At 40.7% G+C, this 22,150-nt stretch overlaps 1 protein-coding gene across 1 annotated transcript; it reads left to right on the forward strand.

Moving 5' to 3' along the window:
- The first annotated feature begins 19,906 nt into the window (after positions 1–19,906).
- Positions 19,907–21,578, forward strand: LOC137806947 (UDP-glucose flavonoid 3-O-glucosyltransferase 7-like). Its single transcript, XM_068607345.1, has one exon. The coding sequence runs from the start codon at positions 20,030–20,032 to the stop codon at positions 21,449–21,451; it is 1,422 nt and encodes a 473-aa protein (XP_068463446.1). The 5' UTR covers positions 19,907–20,029; the 3' UTR covers positions 21,452–21,578.
- Positions 21,579–22,150: the final 572 nt, after the last annotated feature.

Below are 22,150 nucleotides of genomic sequence, written 5' to 3' on the forward strand. Positions count from 1 at the left end.
AATCAACATGATTTTAATGCACAATATTCCAACTTCTTTGAATACTATGATGTACTTGCACAATATCCCTATTATATCTCATAAATGCTTTGATTTACTTATACAATATCTCTTATTATATTACATTAATGTTTTGATTATAATACAGAATACTCCGATTTATATACATGATATTCAGATTTTATGAAAGGATACTGTGATATGTCACATTAAAACCTGGAGAAGCCATTGTCAAAGAACCAAGCCCATGAAGACTTCACTAGCGCAGAAATGTAAAATAAATGCGGCTATTTTACATTTACTAATGCGGCTATACAAATGCGGTTATTTTAAATAACTGCATTTGTATATTCTTCTGAATGAGGGGTGAGGGTTTAGGGGTTTAAGATTTACGAATGCGGCTCTGGTAATAGCCGCATTCGTAAATCACATTTACAAATGCGGCTTTGGTAATAGCTGCATTTGTAAATCTTATATTTTGATTTACAAATGCGGCTTTGGTAAATAACCGCATTTGTAAATAGTGTTTTTTTTTAAAGAGCTATTTGTATTGTCCCTAAACCATATAAATTAACCTGCATAATGATCAAACCCAGCCAGACAAATACAGAAATATAGATATAAATTGAGAGCATCAAAATGTACATTTACAAGTAATCAAATTACATATAATAAAACCACTATTGATTCCCTATGCTAGAGTGATAAAAATTTATGAAATATTTAGACCAAGAATCTCTAACATATGAAATGCCTTCCGAATTCATTGGTGTTTCTTTTGTGAATAACTGCATTGCAAAATATAGTTGACATAAATTAGTTTTTAGATATATATATGTTCAAGAATTATAAAAATGATTTAACATATAGTACCTCTTTCCAACCAGTTTTAACACCTAGTCTTATAATGGTAATCATCCATTGCATAATGTAATAGCCACACTCATAGCTTTCTGGTTGTTTATTACACTATAATTCAATAAAAAGTAATATGTTAGTATATTGATAAACAATGATAATAGAGAAAGAAAAAAATTACAAACCTTTATTCTTATCCAGTTCAAATTATTTGAACTGGATCGACCTTTTAGGATGTTATATCCACGGCATGAACTGGTTAATACAAAAAACCTCGTTAGTAGATGGTTAATTAGTAACATATTTAAAGTTAAGTTTATACTATACTTACGTATCAATGATATCCTTAAATTTTGTGGGAATCTTCTTGTGTAGGGAACAGAACCACACAGCAGTCTTATCAACCATTGATAAGACAAGTAACTGCCAATGATGCCTATATGATCAATGAAAAGAGTTAGTAAATATTTAAAACATGTATCATCCATGGCAGTTCAGTGTTTATTTGAAAAAATGTATCATCCCACGGAACTAGAAAAGGTTCATTGCCAATCTGACTAGCAATGAGACCTAATGAAGCTATAGGATCGTCAACTGGAACCTCACGTTTCTTCTCCGGACTTGGTGGCCGAAAAGGTTTCTACAAGATAAAGAACATTTGTACTAAATTATATGTAATATATAAATATAAATAAAAAAATAATATAATGAAATGAAATTATTACATGAGGTTCGGGCATAGATCGAATGAGCTCTCTGGGCCAGGCAACGAATTTCTGAAATGCATCGGCCACAGTGGTTACCTCATCTGAAGGTAGTGGAACACGACCATCAGGAAATCGTACTTTTTCAACTGTTACCTTCGCCACATCAGGGGAGAGAGGAACGTTATGTAAGGTGGTGGCGTCTTCATAGACTTTTCCAATGGCCACCACCCGAGGAAGTTTGCCGCCCATTACCAGTAGCTCACAATCCTTCGTCTGCCCATTGATATCATCCCCTGATGTTGGAGGAGCCGCACAACTCCCCTTTGTGCTCTTGGGAGTGGGACTAACAAGGGGTTCAATCGGCTCAACACAAAGTTGTTGCGATAGAAACTCTTGTCGTATTCGATCATTCTCCTTTTTCATCTGTAGCCACATCAAATCAGTCTCCTTTCTCATCTCCTCCATTAATTATTCACGTATCTTAGTATTCATTTGTGTTCCGTTCTCTTTGGAGGAGGAGGATGAATGTCGTTCTGAAACTCCAAAATATAGTTTAATTCCGACCCCTTGTCCAGCTGCACGAACACGACCAGAGTGCTCAGGTCATCCAATTGCTTCAACCAGGATATCGTGACGACCTTCAGTAACAAATTTACCGCCAGATTCCAAGGAATCCTGCAAGAGTACACAAAAATCATATTTTCAAGCATTAATATAATTAATGCTTTAAAATAAATGAAAATAACAAAAATAACTTCAATTTTTTCGATGATAACCCCGGATTGCTCAGAACTTGGTGCACCCGACTTTTTAATTCGGGCCCTCTTCCATTTTACATGGCGAAAAGGTGGTGATGGAGGAGAAGTGACCCCAGTTTCCACATTCTCAGACAACGTCCCCTGTTTAGATTTCTTCTTTTCCACCATCAGTGTTTGCTCAAGTTTTCGATACCCCGAACGAGACATAACGTGCGGGGTAACATTCTTCAATCTCTTGAGCTTTCTTCCGACGATCCTGTCATAATTGAAATAAACAAACTGAAGTAAATAAGATAAACTTATTAATGTTATATAAACAAAAAAAGTTAAGTTACTTCACTTACCATCCAAGCCTCATAAACTCATCTGCCTTAGGACCAAAAGCCACTCCAGTGTTGACGTCAATGTTAACACGTGTCTTCTCACCAGCAGCACGTCTCAATGCGAGACGCTTCAATCTAGTAGGTCCTCTGCTGCCTCGTCCGGATCGAGGTCTGAGTGAGGTCTGATCGTCATCCATGTCTCTGTTAAAAAAATTAGGTAACAAACATTAGTTAATCTGCATCGAATTAAAATCTTATAAAAATAATACATAAAAATCTAAATCTAAAATGCTTATTTACAGGTTTCATGGGGGTTGAAAGTTCATATGTAAATTCCTTCACTATGGTCTTTACGGGTTGCCTGTACATCATCAACTACTTCGTCATCTTTATTAATTATCATTGGTGTGAATGAACATGGGTCACCATTTTCAATATCATCTATGGTCTCCCCTTGTTTTTTGCCGTGTAAAACAACATACCAATGTTCTGACGTAGGATCTTTCACGTAGAAAACTTGAGATGCTTGTTGAACCATTATAAATGGCTCATCTCGATACCCTATCTTTCGAAAGTCCACTAGTGTGAATCCTGAATCATCAATTTTAACCCCACTTTTATTGTCAACCCATTTACACTTGAAAACTGGAACGGAAAACTTAGTGTAGTCAATCTCCCATATCTCTTCTATAAACCCATAGTATGCCATTTATCCAATTACTGGGTTTGTATCTTTCGAAGTCGAAAACTGCATTGACTCGGCTTCAAGAGTAACACCAGAATTTTGAACTGTACTCTTTTCATCCATGGACTTCGTGTAAAATATACAATTATTCACTTCGTACGCTGTACATGAGATGACATCAAACTTCAATCTAGCAGCCAACCAGGTCAAGGTCTCTGATGCCGTTGAATCCTTGAACACCTCGTCTTTAAACCAAGGCATGAAAGTTCTATTATGTTCTATCAAGACCCATTTCTCTGCTTGTCTTGGGTTATTTGCCTTCACAATGGCTTTATGAGCTTCTATGTAAGGTACAACTTCATCTGTGTTATTCAATATGTACAAATGTGCTTGCAAGACTTCTGATCGAGATTTGCTTACAATATTCACACCACGTAAACATTTACTTGTAGAACGCCTGTGGTGCCATGAATTAGCTGGAACACCTATTGGATTTGCTTTTGTCATGTACTCTGAACAAAATTCAATACTTTCTTCAGCTATGTACCTTTGAATCATTGAAGCCTCTGGACGATAATGATTTTTCACATAACCTTTCAAAATTTTCATATACCGCTCAACAGGATACATCCATCTTAAGTACACTGGTCCACACAATCTCACCTCTCTTACCAGATGCACCACTAGATGAACCATGATGTCAAAAATAGATGGAGGAAAAAACATCTCCAATTCACACAAGATAACAACAATTTCATTTTGAAGTTCATCTAGTTTTGAGGGATCAATGACTTTACAACAGATGGTAGAGAAGAATGAGCACAAACGGGTTATGGTATGTCTAACATTTTTTGGTAAGATCCCACGGATAGCTACCTGCAACAACTGTTGCATCAAGATGTGACAATCATGAGACTTCAACCCAATTAACTTCAAATCTTGCATTAACACTAGGCTCTTCACATTTGAGGAATGTCCTTGTGGCACTTTCACACCCTTTAGACATTGACAAAAACTAATTTTTTCACCTTTTGACATTGTGTAACAGGCTGGGGGTAAATATGTACGCTTACCCATTTCTATGGGTGCCAACTCGCCGCGTATGTTCATCTTAATCAAATCTAAACGAGCATTTAGACCATCTTTCGCCTTCCCGTTAATGTTAAGAAGTGTACCAATTAAGGTATCACACACATTCTTCTCAACATGCATTACATCTATACAATGTCTGACTTCTAACCTCGACCAGTACGGAATATCAAAGAAGATTGATTTCTTCTTCCAAATATTTGTCACAGATGACTTTTTTTTTACTTACCGAAGGTGTGGTCTATGTTATTTACCTTTTCGTAAACCTCAACACCGGTTAATGGAGTTGGTGGACCACTACCCTCTCAGTGTCCATTAAAGGATTTTTTCAACCTCCGGTAAGGATGATGACTTTTAAGAAACCTCCGATGCCGAAGATATACTGTTTTCCTTCCATGTTTCAATTGTTGAGAAGCAGTGTCTTCTTCGCATATTGGACACGCTTTATGACCCTTGACACTATAACGTGATAAGTTACCATATGCCGGAAAGTCATTGATGGTGCAAAATAACATGGCATGAAGCTTGAAAGTTTCATTAGCAAATCCGTCAAATACTTCAACACCCTGGTCCCACATTAACTTCAAATCTTCAATTAGGGGACTTAGATAAACATCAATATCATTCCCTGGCTATTTCGGACCGAATATCATCATAGACAACATCGTGTATTTTCGCTTCATGCACAATCCAGGAGGTAAGTTGTAAATAACTAGTAATACAGGCCATGAACTGTGATTTGTATTCATATTACCAAATGGATTCATTCCATCTGTAGCTAAACCAAGTCAGATATTTCTTGATTCTTTACCAAACTCTGGAAACTCATCATCAAATTTCTTCCACTGAATAGAATCAGTTGGATGTCGGTACATGTCATCACATTTCCTTTCATCTACATGCCATCTAAGATTCTTAGCATCGTTTGGGTTTGCAAACAAATGCTTCATCCTTGGAATGATGGGAAGATACCACATAACCTTCATTGGGGGTCCATGGTTTTCTATATCTTCAATAGTATCATCATCTTTTTGTTTCAACTTATAACGTGATAACCCACACCTCAGACAACTTTTCAACAATCCAAATTCTTTGCGGTATAATATACAATCATTAGGACATGCATGTATCTTTTTATACTCCATACCCATTGGACAAAGAATATTTTTGGCCTCATAATTACGATTAGGTAGAGTATTTCCCTCTGGAAGCATATTCTTCAACAACTGAAGCAATTCTGTGAAGCTTTTATCAGTCCATCCATTTATTGCCTTCAAATTCATCAATCTTAAAATCGCCGACAACCGTGTGAAGTTAGTTGATCCAGGATACAATGGAGTCTCTGCATCGCTTGACATACTTCCATATCCATGCACATTTGCAAAGGACTCAGCTCCTACATCACGAATCATGTCTTCCAATAGATCATCTTCTACATCATCATGTATTGCTTCATCCATGGTGGACCCCACATATTCTTCAGTTACGGAAACACGTGGTAAATTTAATAATTCACCATGCCATGTCCAAGTTGTATACGATAGAAGAAACCCATCACATAACAGGTGCTCCCTCATTAAATTAACATCCAATATCCTTCCATTCAAACAATTAACGCACGGACACCTGATCTTTGCTCCATCATGACCACTATTAATCGCGTTACGTTGTGCAAATTGTATAAATTCTTCTACTCCTCATTCGTACTCATCACTTATACGAACAGAATTTATCGAATTTCGATCCATATTCTGCAATAGTCATTCAAAATCAGGGTTCTATCTAACATTTTTTACGAGGGTCGAACACCTCGAACTCAATACCAGCACGTATTATTGCCGAAGGTCGAACACCTTCGGACTCAAAACAACAACGATAATTCTATTCAAAACTAACAACTAAACTAACATAATTTAAATACAAATTATAATAAATACTGAATAATATAAAATCAAAAATACAAATTATAATACATAAAAAAAATAAAAATTCATAACATTAAAAAAATCAAAAAAATTTAAAAAACCACCAACCTTGTGTGAGAAGACTTCGTTGGTGAAGAGTAAAGAAGGAGAGAAAAACAAACAAGAATCGGTGCAATGTCAATGTAACAGTGTAAGAAACGAAAACGAAAACGAATCGGTGCAGCACAACTGTGAATATGAGAAACGAAAGAACTTACCAAATGTGAATATGAGAAGAAGGCGAACGGGAATGTAGCAGGAACAATGCAAACGCGACCTGGAACGAAGCAGCAACAGTGAAAAGGAAAGGCGGTGAAGAGAAACTGTTTAAACTGTGGCGCGTTCCAAATATTTAGAGTAAAAAAACATTTACAAATGCGGTTTTTAGGGAAAACCACATTTGTAAATCAAGCGTATTGATTTACAAATGCAGTCTTACCAATCACCGCATTTGTAAATCAATACGCTTTGATTTACAAATGCGGTCTTGCCAATAACCGCATTTGTAAATCAATGTGCTTGATTTACAAATGCGTCCTTACCAATAACCGCATTTGTAATTAAACATAGTTTCAAAAATGCCACCGCGTTTTTTACAAATGCGTTTAAGCGCTGAGCCGCATTAAATAAAGAGCACCCTTTTCTTATTTTTGTACTAGTGTTTATAAATAGATGATCACTCACATGGAGTAATCTCAACTCAAATTTTGGCATTATGCACACTATATACACAAAATTTGATATTTTTACCGACTTGAGCGTCAGAGTATTTTCTGCAGGTGGAGCCCCCTCATTCCTTTGAAGCTAATTCACTAAAAGCTTGAAGGGAGACAACGCGTAACCACCTAGAATTCCAATCAACCTCATCTTGGCGAGAACATTTGCACCTACTGTACCGTCCCATATCTGGGCGTTGACAAAGTCAAAGTCAAAGTCAACGCCTGGAGTCAAAGTCAGCACAAGACGTCGCGGGCGTCGCCAACCCAAATATCAGCAGGGCCGCCTCCCCGATACCCACAGGTAGGAAAGACTATGGAGGGAGACGAAATCGAAGAGGGCAAAGTTAGTTACTGGCATCGCCTCCCCAATACCCACAGGTAGGAAAGACTGTGGAGGGAGACGAGATTGCCAAACGCCAGCGAATCACTGGCAGGGTGTTCCCCAATACCCACAGGTAGGAAAGACTGTGGAGGGAGACGAGATTGCCAAACGCCAGCGAATCACTGGCAGGGTGTTCCCCGATACCTATGGGAAGGAAAGACCATGGAGGGAACGACCCCCCCCCCCAGAGCACTCGGCGTTTTAGACACCCGGGGACGATACGGCGCTGCTGTAGCAGGCCTCTCCTTAGGCGTGGGCGCCGGGCATTAAGGATCAAGGAAAGGACCGTTTTGGTGTTAGAGACACCCCGTGGACGATACGGCTCCACTAGGTGAGCCTCTCCATGGGCGTGGGCATTGACGCGTGACCTTTCCCGGGCATACATGGCCGCCCAACGAAGCGAAAGAAACGGGCATAGTACAGACAAAACAACCAAAGCATGCGAAGGCGAAGAACGAAAGTAAAACCACGTAGGCGGAATTTTATATCTCAAATGGCACGAAAGTTGTAACGAATGTACAGACAATTCAAAGAATTACATGTTTATCAAAAGGTTAGAACAATAGTAGAGGAGTAAAGTGATGATCGAGGGTGGCGGTTCAATCGTCCATTTCCAGGGGCACGACTTTCCCATCAACAATGTGGTGAGTGGAATCGCAGTTGGAAATGTCGACCCCCGGATTCATGCAGACAGCTTGGGCCAGAGCCTCCTGGAATCCCTCCTCGAAAGTGCCCGCCATGTCCTGGATGAGGGCCTTTTTGTCCTTCTCTAGCTCCTCAATGGTGGCGTCCCCAGAAGTTACCTGCTTCTCCAAAGCCTCCTTTTCCACACGAAGCCGACTGACCTCGACCTGTAGTTTCTCGTGGTCAACCTGGAGAAGGCCTATAGCTTTGGCCTGGGTAGCCATTTCCCCCTCCATCCGCTCCATCTCGTCAGCCTGCTCATGGCAACGGTCCTTCAAGTCCTTTTGAACTTCCACATCAGCTTCGACTAAGTCTTGAAGGCTTGTTATCTGAACTTGGAGGGCAACTTCCCGAGTGTAAAAGTCAGCCTGGAACTCCATCGCCTCTGCCAATTGTTTTTCAGCCTTTTCCTTAGCCTCTTGAGCCTGCTTTAGAGTGCTTTGGTAGGCCTTGTTTTGGCATTCCAGGTTTTTCTTTTCCTCCTCCAGGGCAGTTACCCTTGTTTCCAAGGCCTGGAGGGTTTGAGCTTGCAGGACAGCATTTCTGGCCTGGGCGCGCCATTCAAGGGCCACCACCAAGAAGGCCCCCAAGTAGAAAGGCATGCCCTCCTTCCTGTCGGTGCCCTCTGGCATAGTTCCACCACTTAAGCCCCTCATCAGATGCATGATTGGAGGAGGGATGGCGATGAAATCGGGGGCGGCAGCGACGGGGGCAGGAGACGCAGAGACCTCTGCTGGTGGCGGGGTGGAGCAGACTCGGCGCCTTCACCCATATCCTCTTGGACAGTTGTGGGGGGAAGGGAAGTAGCGCTGTGAGGGTTGTCCCTGAAAGAATCCTCTCCCTGGGGCGACGACGCCGGTAGGAGGGGAACCCTTGCAGATTTCCTCCTCTTGAAGGGTGCCACGCCATCCGAATCCTCATCGTCGGATAGGATCTCCAAAACCCGTTTCCCTTTGTCGAGGGGGGTTGGGGCCGGCGACGAGGCCACAGCAAGAGGAACGGCGGCGAGGGGCGGAGGAGAGCCAGGAGTCTGAAGCGCCTCAGGGCTAGGGGGGATGGTGAAGATGAACCTACTGGAGCTTCAGTAGGAGTCGGTGGTGGTGGAGGCAGGGTCGATGGGGGGTTCGGGTCAGCAGCAGGGCAGAGGAGACGCCCGCTTTGGCCGCACGAGCGTCCTTTATCGCCTTCGCCAGCATCATCCTTTTGGAGGCGCCCATCACCGATCCTACATTCAGATAAACCAAGCAGCAGAAGTCAAAGCCAAAGCAATTGTGCAAAATCACAAAACGCGTAGAAACGTGAGACGCGAATCACATGGCACAATGGAAAACAAGTGGAAGAGGCTGTGGGAACAAACATTCGGTAGCAAGGTACTCACAACAAAAGAGGACGGGGGAAGAGTCTCCTTACCAAAGTATGTGGTCAGGGCGTGAGCGTTATATTCGCTCGCAACAAGCTTCAATGTATCAAAAACGATCCCCAGCCCAGCCAAAGCCTTGCTTACCTCCCTGTCAGCAGGGGATAGCTCTTCTAGGGTTTTGGCCCTAAGCAGCTTAGGGCGCTCCGTCCAATAAAGGGGAAAGCCATCCAAGGCTGTGGGGTCGTGCTTGGCGCTGCACACCCTAAAGAATTTTCCTTTCCAGTTTTTGTAAGAGTTTTGGAAGAGGGAGAGGAGGATCCTGCCCGCGATCCCGGAAAAGCTTACCCATAAGCTTTTCCCCTGCTTCTTCACTTCGAAGAAATGCAGGAAAACATCCACGGAGGGAAGGATGCCCAGGTGCCCGCAGAGGATTTGAAAACCCCTTACAAATGCCTAGCTGTTGGGGTGGAGCTGGGCGGGGGCTGTATTAATCTCGGTGAGGAGTTCCCTCTCAAAAGGGGTAAATGGGAGACGCACTCCTACGCGTTTAAACACCGTCTGGTACATAAAGAAGAAGGGGTTCCCCTTCCTAGGTCTGTCGTCCAAGCAGACAGGTTCCCCAGGCCTGCCGGGACGGACGGATATGTGAGCGTCGTGAGTGCGGCAGAAAGCGTTAAAGTTGTACAAGTGGGGATCTCCACGATGAGCTTCCAGGTCCTGGAAGGTAGTCAGGCTGGTACACTCGTTCAAGAGCTCGTCGGGGGCCCATGGGTAGAAGGCTTTGTAGTTGGACTTGGGGGTCTTGGGGGAGGAATCAGACTCCGCATTTGTGCGCGTCATGGTGTGAATAAATAGCTGGAGAAAGAAGAAGGAAAAAGGTTTTAAACAAAGTGATGCCAAGACAGAAAAAGGAGTAAAACCCCAGGAAAGACCACCCACGCGAGAAAACCCAAAAAGAAAGAGGAGGGAACGGAGGAGCGGAAGAACACAGTAATGTGCAAATAATAAACAGTCCCTGCAATGCGACGAAGAAGAAGGGTCGTGGAGACGCAAAAATCATACCTTTGACGTCGAAGTGGGGGAGGAAGGAAAGCACGAAGGAAAGGGCAGAAGTTGCAGAGAAAGGCTTGAAGGTGATGAACAGTGCGGAGATGCAGAGAGAATGAATGAAACAGTGGGTGTGAGCACGGGGTTTGGGGTAACTTAAACGTTACATTTGCAACCCAAAAGGCGCTAATCAGGAACCGTGAGATCGTGCCGCGCGTCAAAGGATTAAGCGCCCAATGGAGCGCAAGGGACTCCAGAGGCTGGCCATGCGATGAGCCACGTGGTGCGCGATTAAGCGTAGCCCAAAAGGTGTTTCTCCCCACTTCAGAGGATGTCCAATCAGCCATTAAGAGTGTCCCTAGGGTTCAGAGATTGTCACGTCAACAATTCAAAAATTGTTGAGTCAGCAGGGAATGACACGTCATCAGGGTGACACGTGGACGGCGTGGGCGAGGCCTTAGTCTTTGCGCTGAAGACAAGTCTTTGACTGGGGGGCTTGTGTACCGTCCCGTATCCGGGAGTTGACAAAGTCAAAGTCAAAGTCAACGCCTGGAGTCAAAGTCAGCACAAGGCGTCGCCTAGGTGAAGGACGCCAAGGGCCGGCTTTGCCAAGAGGAAGCGTCGCCAAGGCAAGGCGTCGCTTAGGCAAAGGCGTCGCCCAACCAGGGCGTCGCCAAGAGCAAATATCATTACGTCAAGGCAGTCACAGCACGGTCCCCGATACCCATGGGTAGGAAAGACCACGGAGGGAGCGACGCTGTGCGAAGGCCTCAGGTCCCGATGATCCGGGGCAGTGATAAAGAGAAGGAGAAGGTGGCTTCAAGGCCATAGTGATAGCACCAGAGTAGGGCAGCCTGACTCGTGAAGTACCCCTGCCGCCTCGGAGACGCCTTTAAGACAGATACGACTCAAAGGGAGGGTCACGCCCAGGGTAGCCAGGTGCAGGGTACGAGAGGAAGGCAGATACGCTCTCAAAGTGAGTGACTAGATGATTGGGGCGTGAGTTGGCACCCAAAAAGTCACCCCTTGCGTAGTAGCACTCCCAGGCAGGAGGACTCACACGTAGAAACGTCCCCAGATGGGCAGAAACGCCCCCAGATGGGGTCATGGCATCGTGAGGCCCTCCACGTGTACGACAGCCAGGTCAGAATAGAAACAACCTTTAGTCAGGTACTAGGTAATTAAAGTCATTCAATACAGTTTCTGTTTCGAGCGTTTCAAGTACTATAAAGGCTCCCAAGCGTTTCAACGTCTTAAATGCGCTACGTTTTCTACTTAGACGCCTTAATTAAGTGCGTTACGTTTTATATTAAAAGCGCTTTAAGGCGCTTTAAATGCTTGGGTAGTTTAAGTAGCGCTGGGAATGTTGGAAACAGGGTTGGGACTTTTGGCAAATTTCCCAGAAACTCTCTAGTTGCTTACTCGAGCCTTGAGGTTAGGCACAAGGGACTAGGGAAAGATTTTTGCTAGAAGGAGAAATAGACACTACACACAGTTTCCTTTTACCACCTTCAGAGTGCCATACGCGGTGCTCCGACACGGAGGTGAATAGTTTTTGGTGTTTCTTGCTGGCTGACTAGAGCGTCGGAGTGCAAACGGCCGCTAGGGCGCCCTTTTCTCCTTCTTTGCAAGACTACACAGGTAACCAGTGGGAAGGAGTCCCTAGTTGACGGTTGAGGTCGCGCACGAAGACGTCCCAGGCCAACCGGACGGAACACCTACCATGGAGTAGGTAAAACTGATCCAGCTACCACCACTCATTTAGAATATATTATTAATTTTACTTCCAATAAGATATATTTTTTACTGCAAATTTAACTATTCGTTGCAGAATAGAAAAATAAAAAATAAATCTAAATCTAAATGAGGGAAAATTTAATTGAATATACTATAAATGTACCAAACTTCTTTTTACGGTTTTGTAAACTGAAATATTATTTGATATTTTATATGTGTAAAAGATAATTAAGGAAAAATATTAGAAAAGTCAATTTCAATACGTATATGATTTTTAATATCATTAATAATTTTTAATTGAATAAAATAAAAAATATTTTAATTTTATAGAACAACAAAATTTAAAGACCATAATGTTTCACATTCCTATAACAAAATCTCAAAGAAAAATATAATTGTTATGATAATTAAACGATTATCTTAAACTTTTATATCTTACATATAAAATTATATGTCATTACATATATAATTTCATCTAAAGATAATTAATTTTAGCATGTTCCCGATAAAATAAAAAGTATAAATTTGTATAAATTTAATTTTATTGTAAAAATTTGAGAGAATTTTATTATTCAGCAGATTGTTATATGCGATAAATTTGTATTTCAGTTAATTATATGTATTTTAAATAAGGCAAAACTCTTTTCCTATAACACTAGTACAAAATTCTTCAATAACGACACCCTTTAAAGACGGTTTGAAAACAACCATCGTAAAAAACGAGACGGTGACAATCCCGTAATTTTTAATTTTTCTTTTGCACTTTTAACGACGGTTCGCGCCATAACCGTCGTTAAAACCCACCTTTCGATGACGGTTCATAAAGAACCGTCGTTAAAAGCCCATCTTCACACTGCAGCAACGTTTTACACTTCATTTCCTATACTTCTTTCTCACACTCCCATCTTCACTCTTAACTTTGCCTTCTACCTGACTACGCCCTACCAACCGTTGTTATCGACCACCGTAGCGCCTTCCCCCCCAACCCTGCGGACCGCCCTTAACCCGCTCGTGACCGTCGTTCTTAACCTCTTGCGCGACCCGCTCGTGACCACCGTTCGCGACCCCTTCCGCGCCTCGCGACCTAGCCACCCACCGCCGCCATCCCCGACCTAACAGGAACCTTGACCTCTTCCGCCGCCGTCTGCGACCTAGCAGCAACGCCGACTGCGACCCGCGCGACCCTGCCGCGACCCGCGCAAACCCCGTCGCCACACAACCCACCGTGGAACGCGACTGCGAACTTCGCTGCGCCCACCGCGGACCTGCGAACCTCGTCGCACCCACCTTGGACCGTGCGAACCTCGCCGCGCCCACCGCGGACCGCGCGAACCCCGCCGCACCCACCGCGGACCGCGCGACCATCGCTGCTGCCAACTGCCGTTCGGCGCCCGCCGTCCAGGGACCAGTCCCTTCCGAGCCGCGTCTCCGTGCCTTTGAGCTGCATCATTGTCCCCACCGTGCCCTCCGACCGCGACCGCCGCCCCTTTTGAGGTTAGTATATTTTTATCTATTATTAACTATAATTTGAAAGTGTTTATCTTGAGTTAAGTATTGATTTTATATATATTGGACAGACTGATTCTGAGTCCGAAGGTGTCCGACCTTCGGCACTTTTGATTAACTTTCAATGATTATATATTGTTTTGAGATATTTAATGCGCACTGGTTCTGAGTTCGGAGGTATTCGACCTTCGACAATTTGATTTATTTTTTAATGGTTATATATTGTTTTGACATATTAAACGCACTGATTCTGAGTCCGAAGGTGTTCGACCTTCAGCAAGTTTGTTATAATTTGTTGTATGTAATTTGTATATTTAAATTATGATTTGAAATGTTTTTATTTTCTGGAATTGAAAATTTTATTCAGGTTTGAGATTTCTTAAAAAAAAAAAAAATTTTTTTAAAGCACTACATATAACAACGGTTCCTCTGGGAACCGTCTTTAAAAGTCCTTTATTTTTTTTCAAAAAAAAAAAAATCAGAAGTCACATTTAACGACAGTTTCAACAATTGTCGTTATAAGTAGGAGTTTTAACGACGGTTCCAGAACCGTTGTGAAAAACCCACACCTTTTAACGACGCCCGCAATAACGACGGTTCTGGAACCGTCTTTAAATGTTGAATTTAACCGTCGTTAATCTACCTTTTTGTACTAGTGTAAGTTATTTGAAAACTTCTTAAGGGTTTCCTAACTAGGTTGTCTTCAATAACATTGCATTTTTCGTATAGAATTTGTGTTTTATTTTTGGGAAACTGGCCGAAACAAACAACTCAGATCTACTTTTTTCTGATCAAAATAACTCAATTATACTCTGGTTGGAACAATATTCAGACTGATTTGTTCAACCAAAACAACACATATTTATTCTGATTGGAACAATATTCAGACCAACTTGTCTGATCAAAACAACACAACTTTACTCTAGTCGGAAAATTACTTGGACCGACTTGTCCGATCAAAACAACACAAATTTACTCTGGTTGAAAAATATTTGGATTGACTTGTCTGATCAAAACAACACAGAGTTACTCTGGTTGGAAAAGTACTCGAGCCGACTTGTCCGATCAAAACAACACAAATTTACTCTGGTTGAAAAATTATTCGGACCAACTTGTTCGATCGAAACAACACAGATTTACGATGGGTGAAAAATTAATCGGACCGTCTTGTCTGATCAAAACAACATAGATTTATTCTGGTCGAAAAATTACTCAGACTGACTTATCTTATTAAAACAACATAGATTTGCTTTGTTTTAAAAATACTCTGACCGACTTGTAAATAGGTTTGATTTCAAATTCGACTCTCACTAAAGTATCATCGCTTTCAAAGAATGAACCTAACGAGTAGACAGGCTAGGCCACAAGAAAATCTTAATAAAAGTCGTGCACAAGTGAAGGGTTAGATTTCTTTTTTACTTGAATGGTCATGCATACAACTCGTTTTGTTTCCTGACACAGGTCATCTAATTAGCTTGATGGTCGGATGTAACCTATTCTAAGTCAGGTTTTTTAACACAAAGGTCACATGCAAAATGTGTCCAACATAGTCACTTACACGTTCGTGTTAGTTAAAGGCTTGAAATAAATATCAATCTTAGCTATGTTTTAAAATCCCATTGAGTTTCAAAAAGTTCACCTAGTTATAATCACATCACTGAAAGACATTAAATAAAGATCAAAGGAGTGTACATTCAAAGCATAAGAAAGATGATTAAGTTTCAAATATTACAAAGATAATAAAATATTAGGAAGACCCCAAAAGTAAATCACCATAATATTATAGGTCCTTAACAAGTTTGCCATCCACCATGGCGTTGCAAGGAATCACCTCGGAGAAATCTATTCCAGGGTGGATAATGCACACTTGTTCAAGAGCAGCCTCGAAGCTGATCGCATAGGAATCGACTATGTTGTTCTTCATGGTCTCGGCGGTGTTCGTCCACTCGGCCTCCTTTAGAGCTATCTCTTCCTTCCTCTAGCGAATCTCTTCCTCCCTAACCTTCACATCTTTCCTTAGCTGATGAATTTGAAGGAAGAGACCCGCCTTCTATTGAGTCCATCGAATTTTCTCGAAGCGGAGGCAGTCTATCTCAATCACTTCGGCTTGGAGACGCTCGATTTCACTCTGAAGTTGTTGATTGTGACATTGCTGCTCAACAATTTTTTGAAGATTCTTTCGGGTTTTCACATTGGCCAAGTTGACCAACGTGTTAACCCGACCAAGGAGGTTCTTAGCATCGCCACATAAGGCACCTGCCTCCACGTATTGAAGACGAATCACATTAGATTCCAACAAGTTGTATAACTTGTTGTGGTTTGGACATCAAATGATGAGTCCCGGATGTTAGAATATATGACCTTAAACGAGAGGGGGTGAGTTGTTTAAGAGAGGTTTTTGAAAACTTTTTCAATGTTTAACAAATTCTTTGTGTGAATGCATAACAGAAATTAGATTATCCAAGAATATAAACACTAAATTAGCAAAGCAACAGAAAAACAACCAGTTGTTTCTTCGAAACAATCGATTGTTTATACCAGAAAAGCTTAAAACAAAATTTAAATGAGTTTAAGGTAAGAGAGAGATACACCAACAATTTATACTGGTTCACTCTTAAGCCAAGAGCTACATCCAGTCCCTAGAAATCTACTGGGTAATCCACTAAGTAATCAAACCAGATTACAACGCACAAACCACCAAAGTAATGACCTTGAACCCTTCAAGAAACACACTCCCTTTGGCAAAACACACACCAAGAGTATTGATCTTGACCACCTCAAGAGCACATAACACTCCTTGGCAACACAACACCAGAAATACAGAAGGTTGAGAAGGGATTACACTGTTTACAGAACAAACTGAAATCAATACAATTGCAATCCTATTTCACTCTCTTTGAAAACCCAAAGCTTGATGTGAATGTTCAAATCTTGAAATCAACCTTTTCACAATTGAAAAACTCAAATCTGTTTCTCTTGTTTGTTTGAAAACATAAACAAACCATTTATACTTTCCAAAGATTGGTCAAAGCAATTAATGAAGGAGCGTATTCGATTGGAAATTATTTAAAGCACATTCAACCACCAAAACAGAATTCTGTTAGGATTTTCAAAGAAACAATCGGTTGAAACCACGAAACAACTGATTGTTTGGTTTGGCAGTTAAGTTAACCAAACTAAAACAGTTTTCAACCTTTTCAAAAACTCCTAAGAGTAAAACAACCGGTTGATTCGAAAAAACAACAAGTTGTTTTTCACATAGTTGGGAAAACACTTTATTTTCTAAAAGGTTTTAAATCACATCAGTTTTAGATTCAACAAAGGAGTGGATCACATTCTATTCTACCCAGATCCCTCCCAAAACACAACAGCAACACCAGCCTTGCATCAAACACATAGGATTTGGATTCTTCAAAGCACTTGATAACTCTTGATCAACACGAGAAACTCGTCCTTGTTCCCGAACTCGATCCAGGACTCCAATTGTCCACCAAACGCGAATTGGTTCAACGTTAGGAGCTCGACCATCCAAACGCGAATGAGCCGGGGAAGCCAACTTCTTTACTCTTCTCTTCTTGATTCAAAGATCAAAAGTTGTCGTTCGGGTTGATCCGAGCATACCTAGACGGTGTTTGCCCTGACCATCCCAACAACAAGAGAAGGCTTTAGAGCCCTGATCTCTTTTAGGCGACGAACTAGCTCAACTTTGGATAAGGAGGAAACTATTTGTTTTTCTGAAAATAAAAAAGATAAGCCATATGTTAGCATCACTAAAGGTAAGCACATAAGACGTTCAAACTCAAAGGTGAGAGCTATACTAACGTAGTTTTCTAAATCAGAAATTCGGTACTCGTTCTTTAAGATCTTTGGGGTTTCAAAAAACCACACCCAAATTTTCAAAGAAATCACAGACACTTTTTTTGTGGGGGTTGAGATCCTCCATTCGGCAAACTGTTTGAGGTCTAAGGTTGGGGGCCCAATACAAGGGATACCCTTCCAACAAGGTCGGGTTATTGGCCGAGGGACGAATCTTAACAAAATGACCTTTGAAATTCTTATAAGAATATTGGAATAAAGTAAAAAAAAACCTGCCGATAACACTATTCAAGGAGGCCTACAACTGCCTAAAAGAGATTTTAAACTTGAAGAAATAAAAAAAATATATTCATAGTCAACACCACGCAAGGAGATTACACAAGATGTGAAAGACACGAAGAAAGGCCCAACTATTCAGATGTAGCTGGGCTAAAGACACATTCAGTTCGGTTAGAATCTCCTACTCAAATAAGTCAAAAAGGAGACGTAAACCAAGCTTGAAAAAGTAGGTATCATATACAAAGAAAAAAGGATTAAGAGGATCACGAGACTCATCATTACAAACAGGTTCACCCTCACTACAAACCTGGGTTTTAACCAAACTATCCTCAATTTTGCTAAGTGAACTAGATTCACGAAAATCTCTAAGCCTTAGAGGGGATGTATAAATAGAGACTTCTTTCAAAAGATCCTTTTTTGCCTAGGGAAATAACGAAGCATAATCCATTTTGCCAGAACTAAAGCAACAACTACCAACCCAGAAAAAAGAAAACTAAAACAACCAATTACAAACCTAGAAAAATTGAAATGCAACAGTTATATCCCAGAAGAAAACACACAGAGGAACCAATGCCAAAGAACGGAACAATATCACACCATATAAAAAAGAGGTTTTGCTCATGGAGCAGAAATGAAGACGGAAGCAGAAGAAAATTGTAACGTATGTAACTTTGGCACCATGAAACGCGAAGTAAAAGAAAATCTGCAGTGGATGGGTTTTAAAACCATGTTCCTTCAGCGCCCAAAGAAACTTTAACTACTACATCAAACAAATTCTTTTGTATTATTATGATTTTTATTGTACTTATAATTAATAATAATATTAATAATATGAATATAATTTATATTATTATTATTATTAATATAATTATTATTAATAATAAATATAAATTATATTAATAATAATAAGTATAATAAAAATTATGAGGAAAGATTTAAGAGATGTCCCTTTGTTTTGTAAACTAAATGGACAAGGTAATATGTTAATATTTTGATGGTTAGTATTCATGATAATGATATTTAGTTGAAGTTGTTAATACTTCAATTTCATGTTGATTATGTGTGATTATTTATTGTTATTTCTTAGTTTACTTTCTACCTATTTATTTCATTTGTGGTTTTCTCTTTATTATCGATTTATCCTTTGTTTGATAGATGATTCTGCATTGAGAGTGTGAATGAGTTTCCACAACAAAAATCTTAAACAAGAAATACCAAAATGACAAGTTGAAAAATAGAAAATGAAAAAAATATAGTAGAAAGATTCTTAGACAACATAAATATCTTGAAAAGAAGGATCTGTTAGTTCTAACTATTTTTACACGTGTGCGCCTGTATTTATTGAAACTAACTAGAATTTTTACACGTGTGTCAAAAAAACATTTTTGTTTCCAAATTTTGGTTGAGGTGCAGGCTTACGCTATTCTAAAAAGGAACTAGTAGTTAGTTTATACTTGGCGTCTTGTGTGTGAAGGATAGATAGAGAAGGTGAGTATAATAGTGGAATACTTTATTTTTTGTTATTTGCAATAATTAATACAATGTTACCTTTATTTTATCAATCTAGTATTTTCTGTTAGCCTTTATAATAATTGATAAATGTATATAAGAAAAGGTTTCGTTCCACACGTGTCCAACCGCAACCCAGATACCATTTTTTATTTCTCCTTTAAAGAGATACACTGTCTATTCGTATTTTGAAAATGAGTTATAATGCTTTTTCACTCACTTTTCTCTTATATACAACTTATAACTTTATAAATTATGATTTTATTACAATATTTTATAGAATATTATAATAAAATAATAATTTATGAAATAGTAAGTTGAATGAGAACTAAAGTAAAATGTTGTGTGTATCCAATTATAGTGTCATGCTTTATAGACAAATATTTTTTTCTCCAGACAAGAAATGGTAAAACGTGAGAGTATTATTAATAAAGAAAATGATATTTTTGTCCCTGTCTATATAGAAACAAACGTTATAATTTATAGGTTGTTGTATGTTATAGGTTTGGAGCAGTCCGAGGGTAAAAGATTCTGTGGCGGTGAGTGAGTATAAATGGCAGTGATATAGGAGGAAGGGAGATGCAATTGATATAGCTCGAGAACGTAATGGAGGAAACCAGGCCACTCAAACTCTACTTCATTCATTTCCTAGCAGCTGGTCACATGATCCCTCTGTGCGATATAGCCACCCTCTTCGCCTCTCGTCGCCACCACGTCACCATCATCACCACCCCTTCCAACGCCCTAACCCTCCGCAAATCCATCCCCTCCCACCCCTTCCTCCACCTCCACACGGTTCACTTTCCCTCCCAAGAGGTCGGCCTCCCTGACGGCATTGAAAACTTGTCCTCCGTCACTGACGTTGACAACCTCGCCAAGGTCTTCAACGCCACCACCATGCTCCAACCCCCCATCCAGAAGTTCGTGGAGGAGAACCCACCTGATTGCATCGTCGCCGACTTTCTATTCCCCTGGGTTGATGACTTGGCCAACAACCTTAACATCCCTAGACTTGCCTTCAACGGCTTCTCCCTCTTCACCATCTGCGCCATACACTCCTCCCAGCCTACAAGTTCTCTTCTCAGTCCGACCCTTCCTCACCCCATCACCCTCAACGCATCACCGCCGAAGGAGTTGAGCGAATTCCTTGATAAGTTGCTGGAGACGGAGCTCAGAAGCTACGGACTAATTGTGAACAACTTCGCGGAGCTCGACGGAGAAGAATACATCCGCTACTACGAGAAAACGACGGGGCACAAGGCTTGGCATCTTGGGCCGGCTTCTCTGATATCCAGAACCCCTGAAGAGAAAGCAGAGAGGGGCATGAAGAGCGTGGTGAGTATGCAGGAGTGCGTGAGTTGGCTTGACTCCAAAGCAGAAAACTCGGTGGTGTACATATGCTTTGGGAGCCTTTGTTATTTTTCGGATAAACAGCTTTACGAGATTGCATGCGGGATTGAAGCATCGGGTCATGGGTTCATATGGGTGGTCCCGGAGAAGAAGGGCAAGGAGAAGGAGAGGCAGGAAGAGAAGGAGAAGTGGATGCCGGAGGGGTTTGAAGAGAGGAATGCAGAGAAGGGGATGGTTATCAGGGGATGGGCTCCACAGTTGCTTATCCTGAACCACCGTGCCGTTGGAGCATTCGTGAGTCATTGCGGGTGGAACTCCAGCGTGGAGGCTGTGAGTGGTGGCGTCCCCATGATTACGTGGCCGGTGCATGGAGAACAGTTCTACAACGAGAAGCTGATAAGCGAGGTGAGGGGAATTGGGGTGGAGGTGGGTGCAGCAGAGTGGACCACCATAGGGTTGGGCGAGAGACAGATGGTGGTGTGCAGAGAGAGCATTGAGAGAGGTGTGAGGCGGATAATGGACGGTGGTGTTGAAGCGGAGGAAGTGAGACGGCGTGCAAAAGAGTTTGGGAAAAAGGCCAGAGAAGCTGTTGGAGAAGGAGGTTCATCTCACAAGAATTTAACTGCCCTCATTCATGATCTTACACGGCTGAGGGACGCCAAGCTTCTCCCTTGTTAATAGCTTCTGCCTTGGCATACAACATCTCTCTATCTATGTACCTTTCTGCTTATTCAATGCTCACAATTGCCTCATAGTAATCAAAACAAAGAAAAATACAATATATTATTACATATGAATTGTAACACGCAGTCTCCACACAAATGGGGTATCTCCAATCTTATTAATGATGTTTTGTAAATATTGTCAGGTAGTTAGATTTCTTTTCTACTATTATACTTATTTGATTCAGAACAACTCTTTTGATTGAAAACTTAAAAAAATTAAATCAAAAAATTAGTGTTCACTTATTTAATATTTATCAAACTTCTGAAACAAATCCGTCATAAAATATACTCTTTAATAATTAACAAAATATCATGAAATAACTTAATTTTTATTTATTTTGTATAAGTGGAGGGAATGAATTGTTTTTGCAAGATTTTTGCAAACATCAAAGTTAGATTGAAAAGATCAATTAAATTAATCAATTTATTTATACGTTCCACTAGTTATGTAACAAATTTACGAATATGTAAAAATATAAACTTGTTTTTATGAATCAACTAATTGTTTTAATACAAAACACACAATACAAAATTTAAAATAGTTGAGAGTAAGGAAGAGAGATTCACATAGAAAAATTTATAGTGCTTCACTCTTAATAAAAAACTACATCTTGTTCCCAACACACCAATGAAAATTCACTAAGTAATCAAA

Source organism: Phaseolus vulgaris, chromosome 3 (assembly GCF_000499845.2).
Source record: "Phaseolus vulgaris cultivar G19833 chromosome 3, P. vulgaris v2.0, whole genome shotgun sequence".
NCBI classification, from domain to species: Eukaryota; Viridiplantae; Streptophyta; class Magnoliopsida; order Fabales; family Fabaceae; genus Phaseolus; species Phaseolus vulgaris.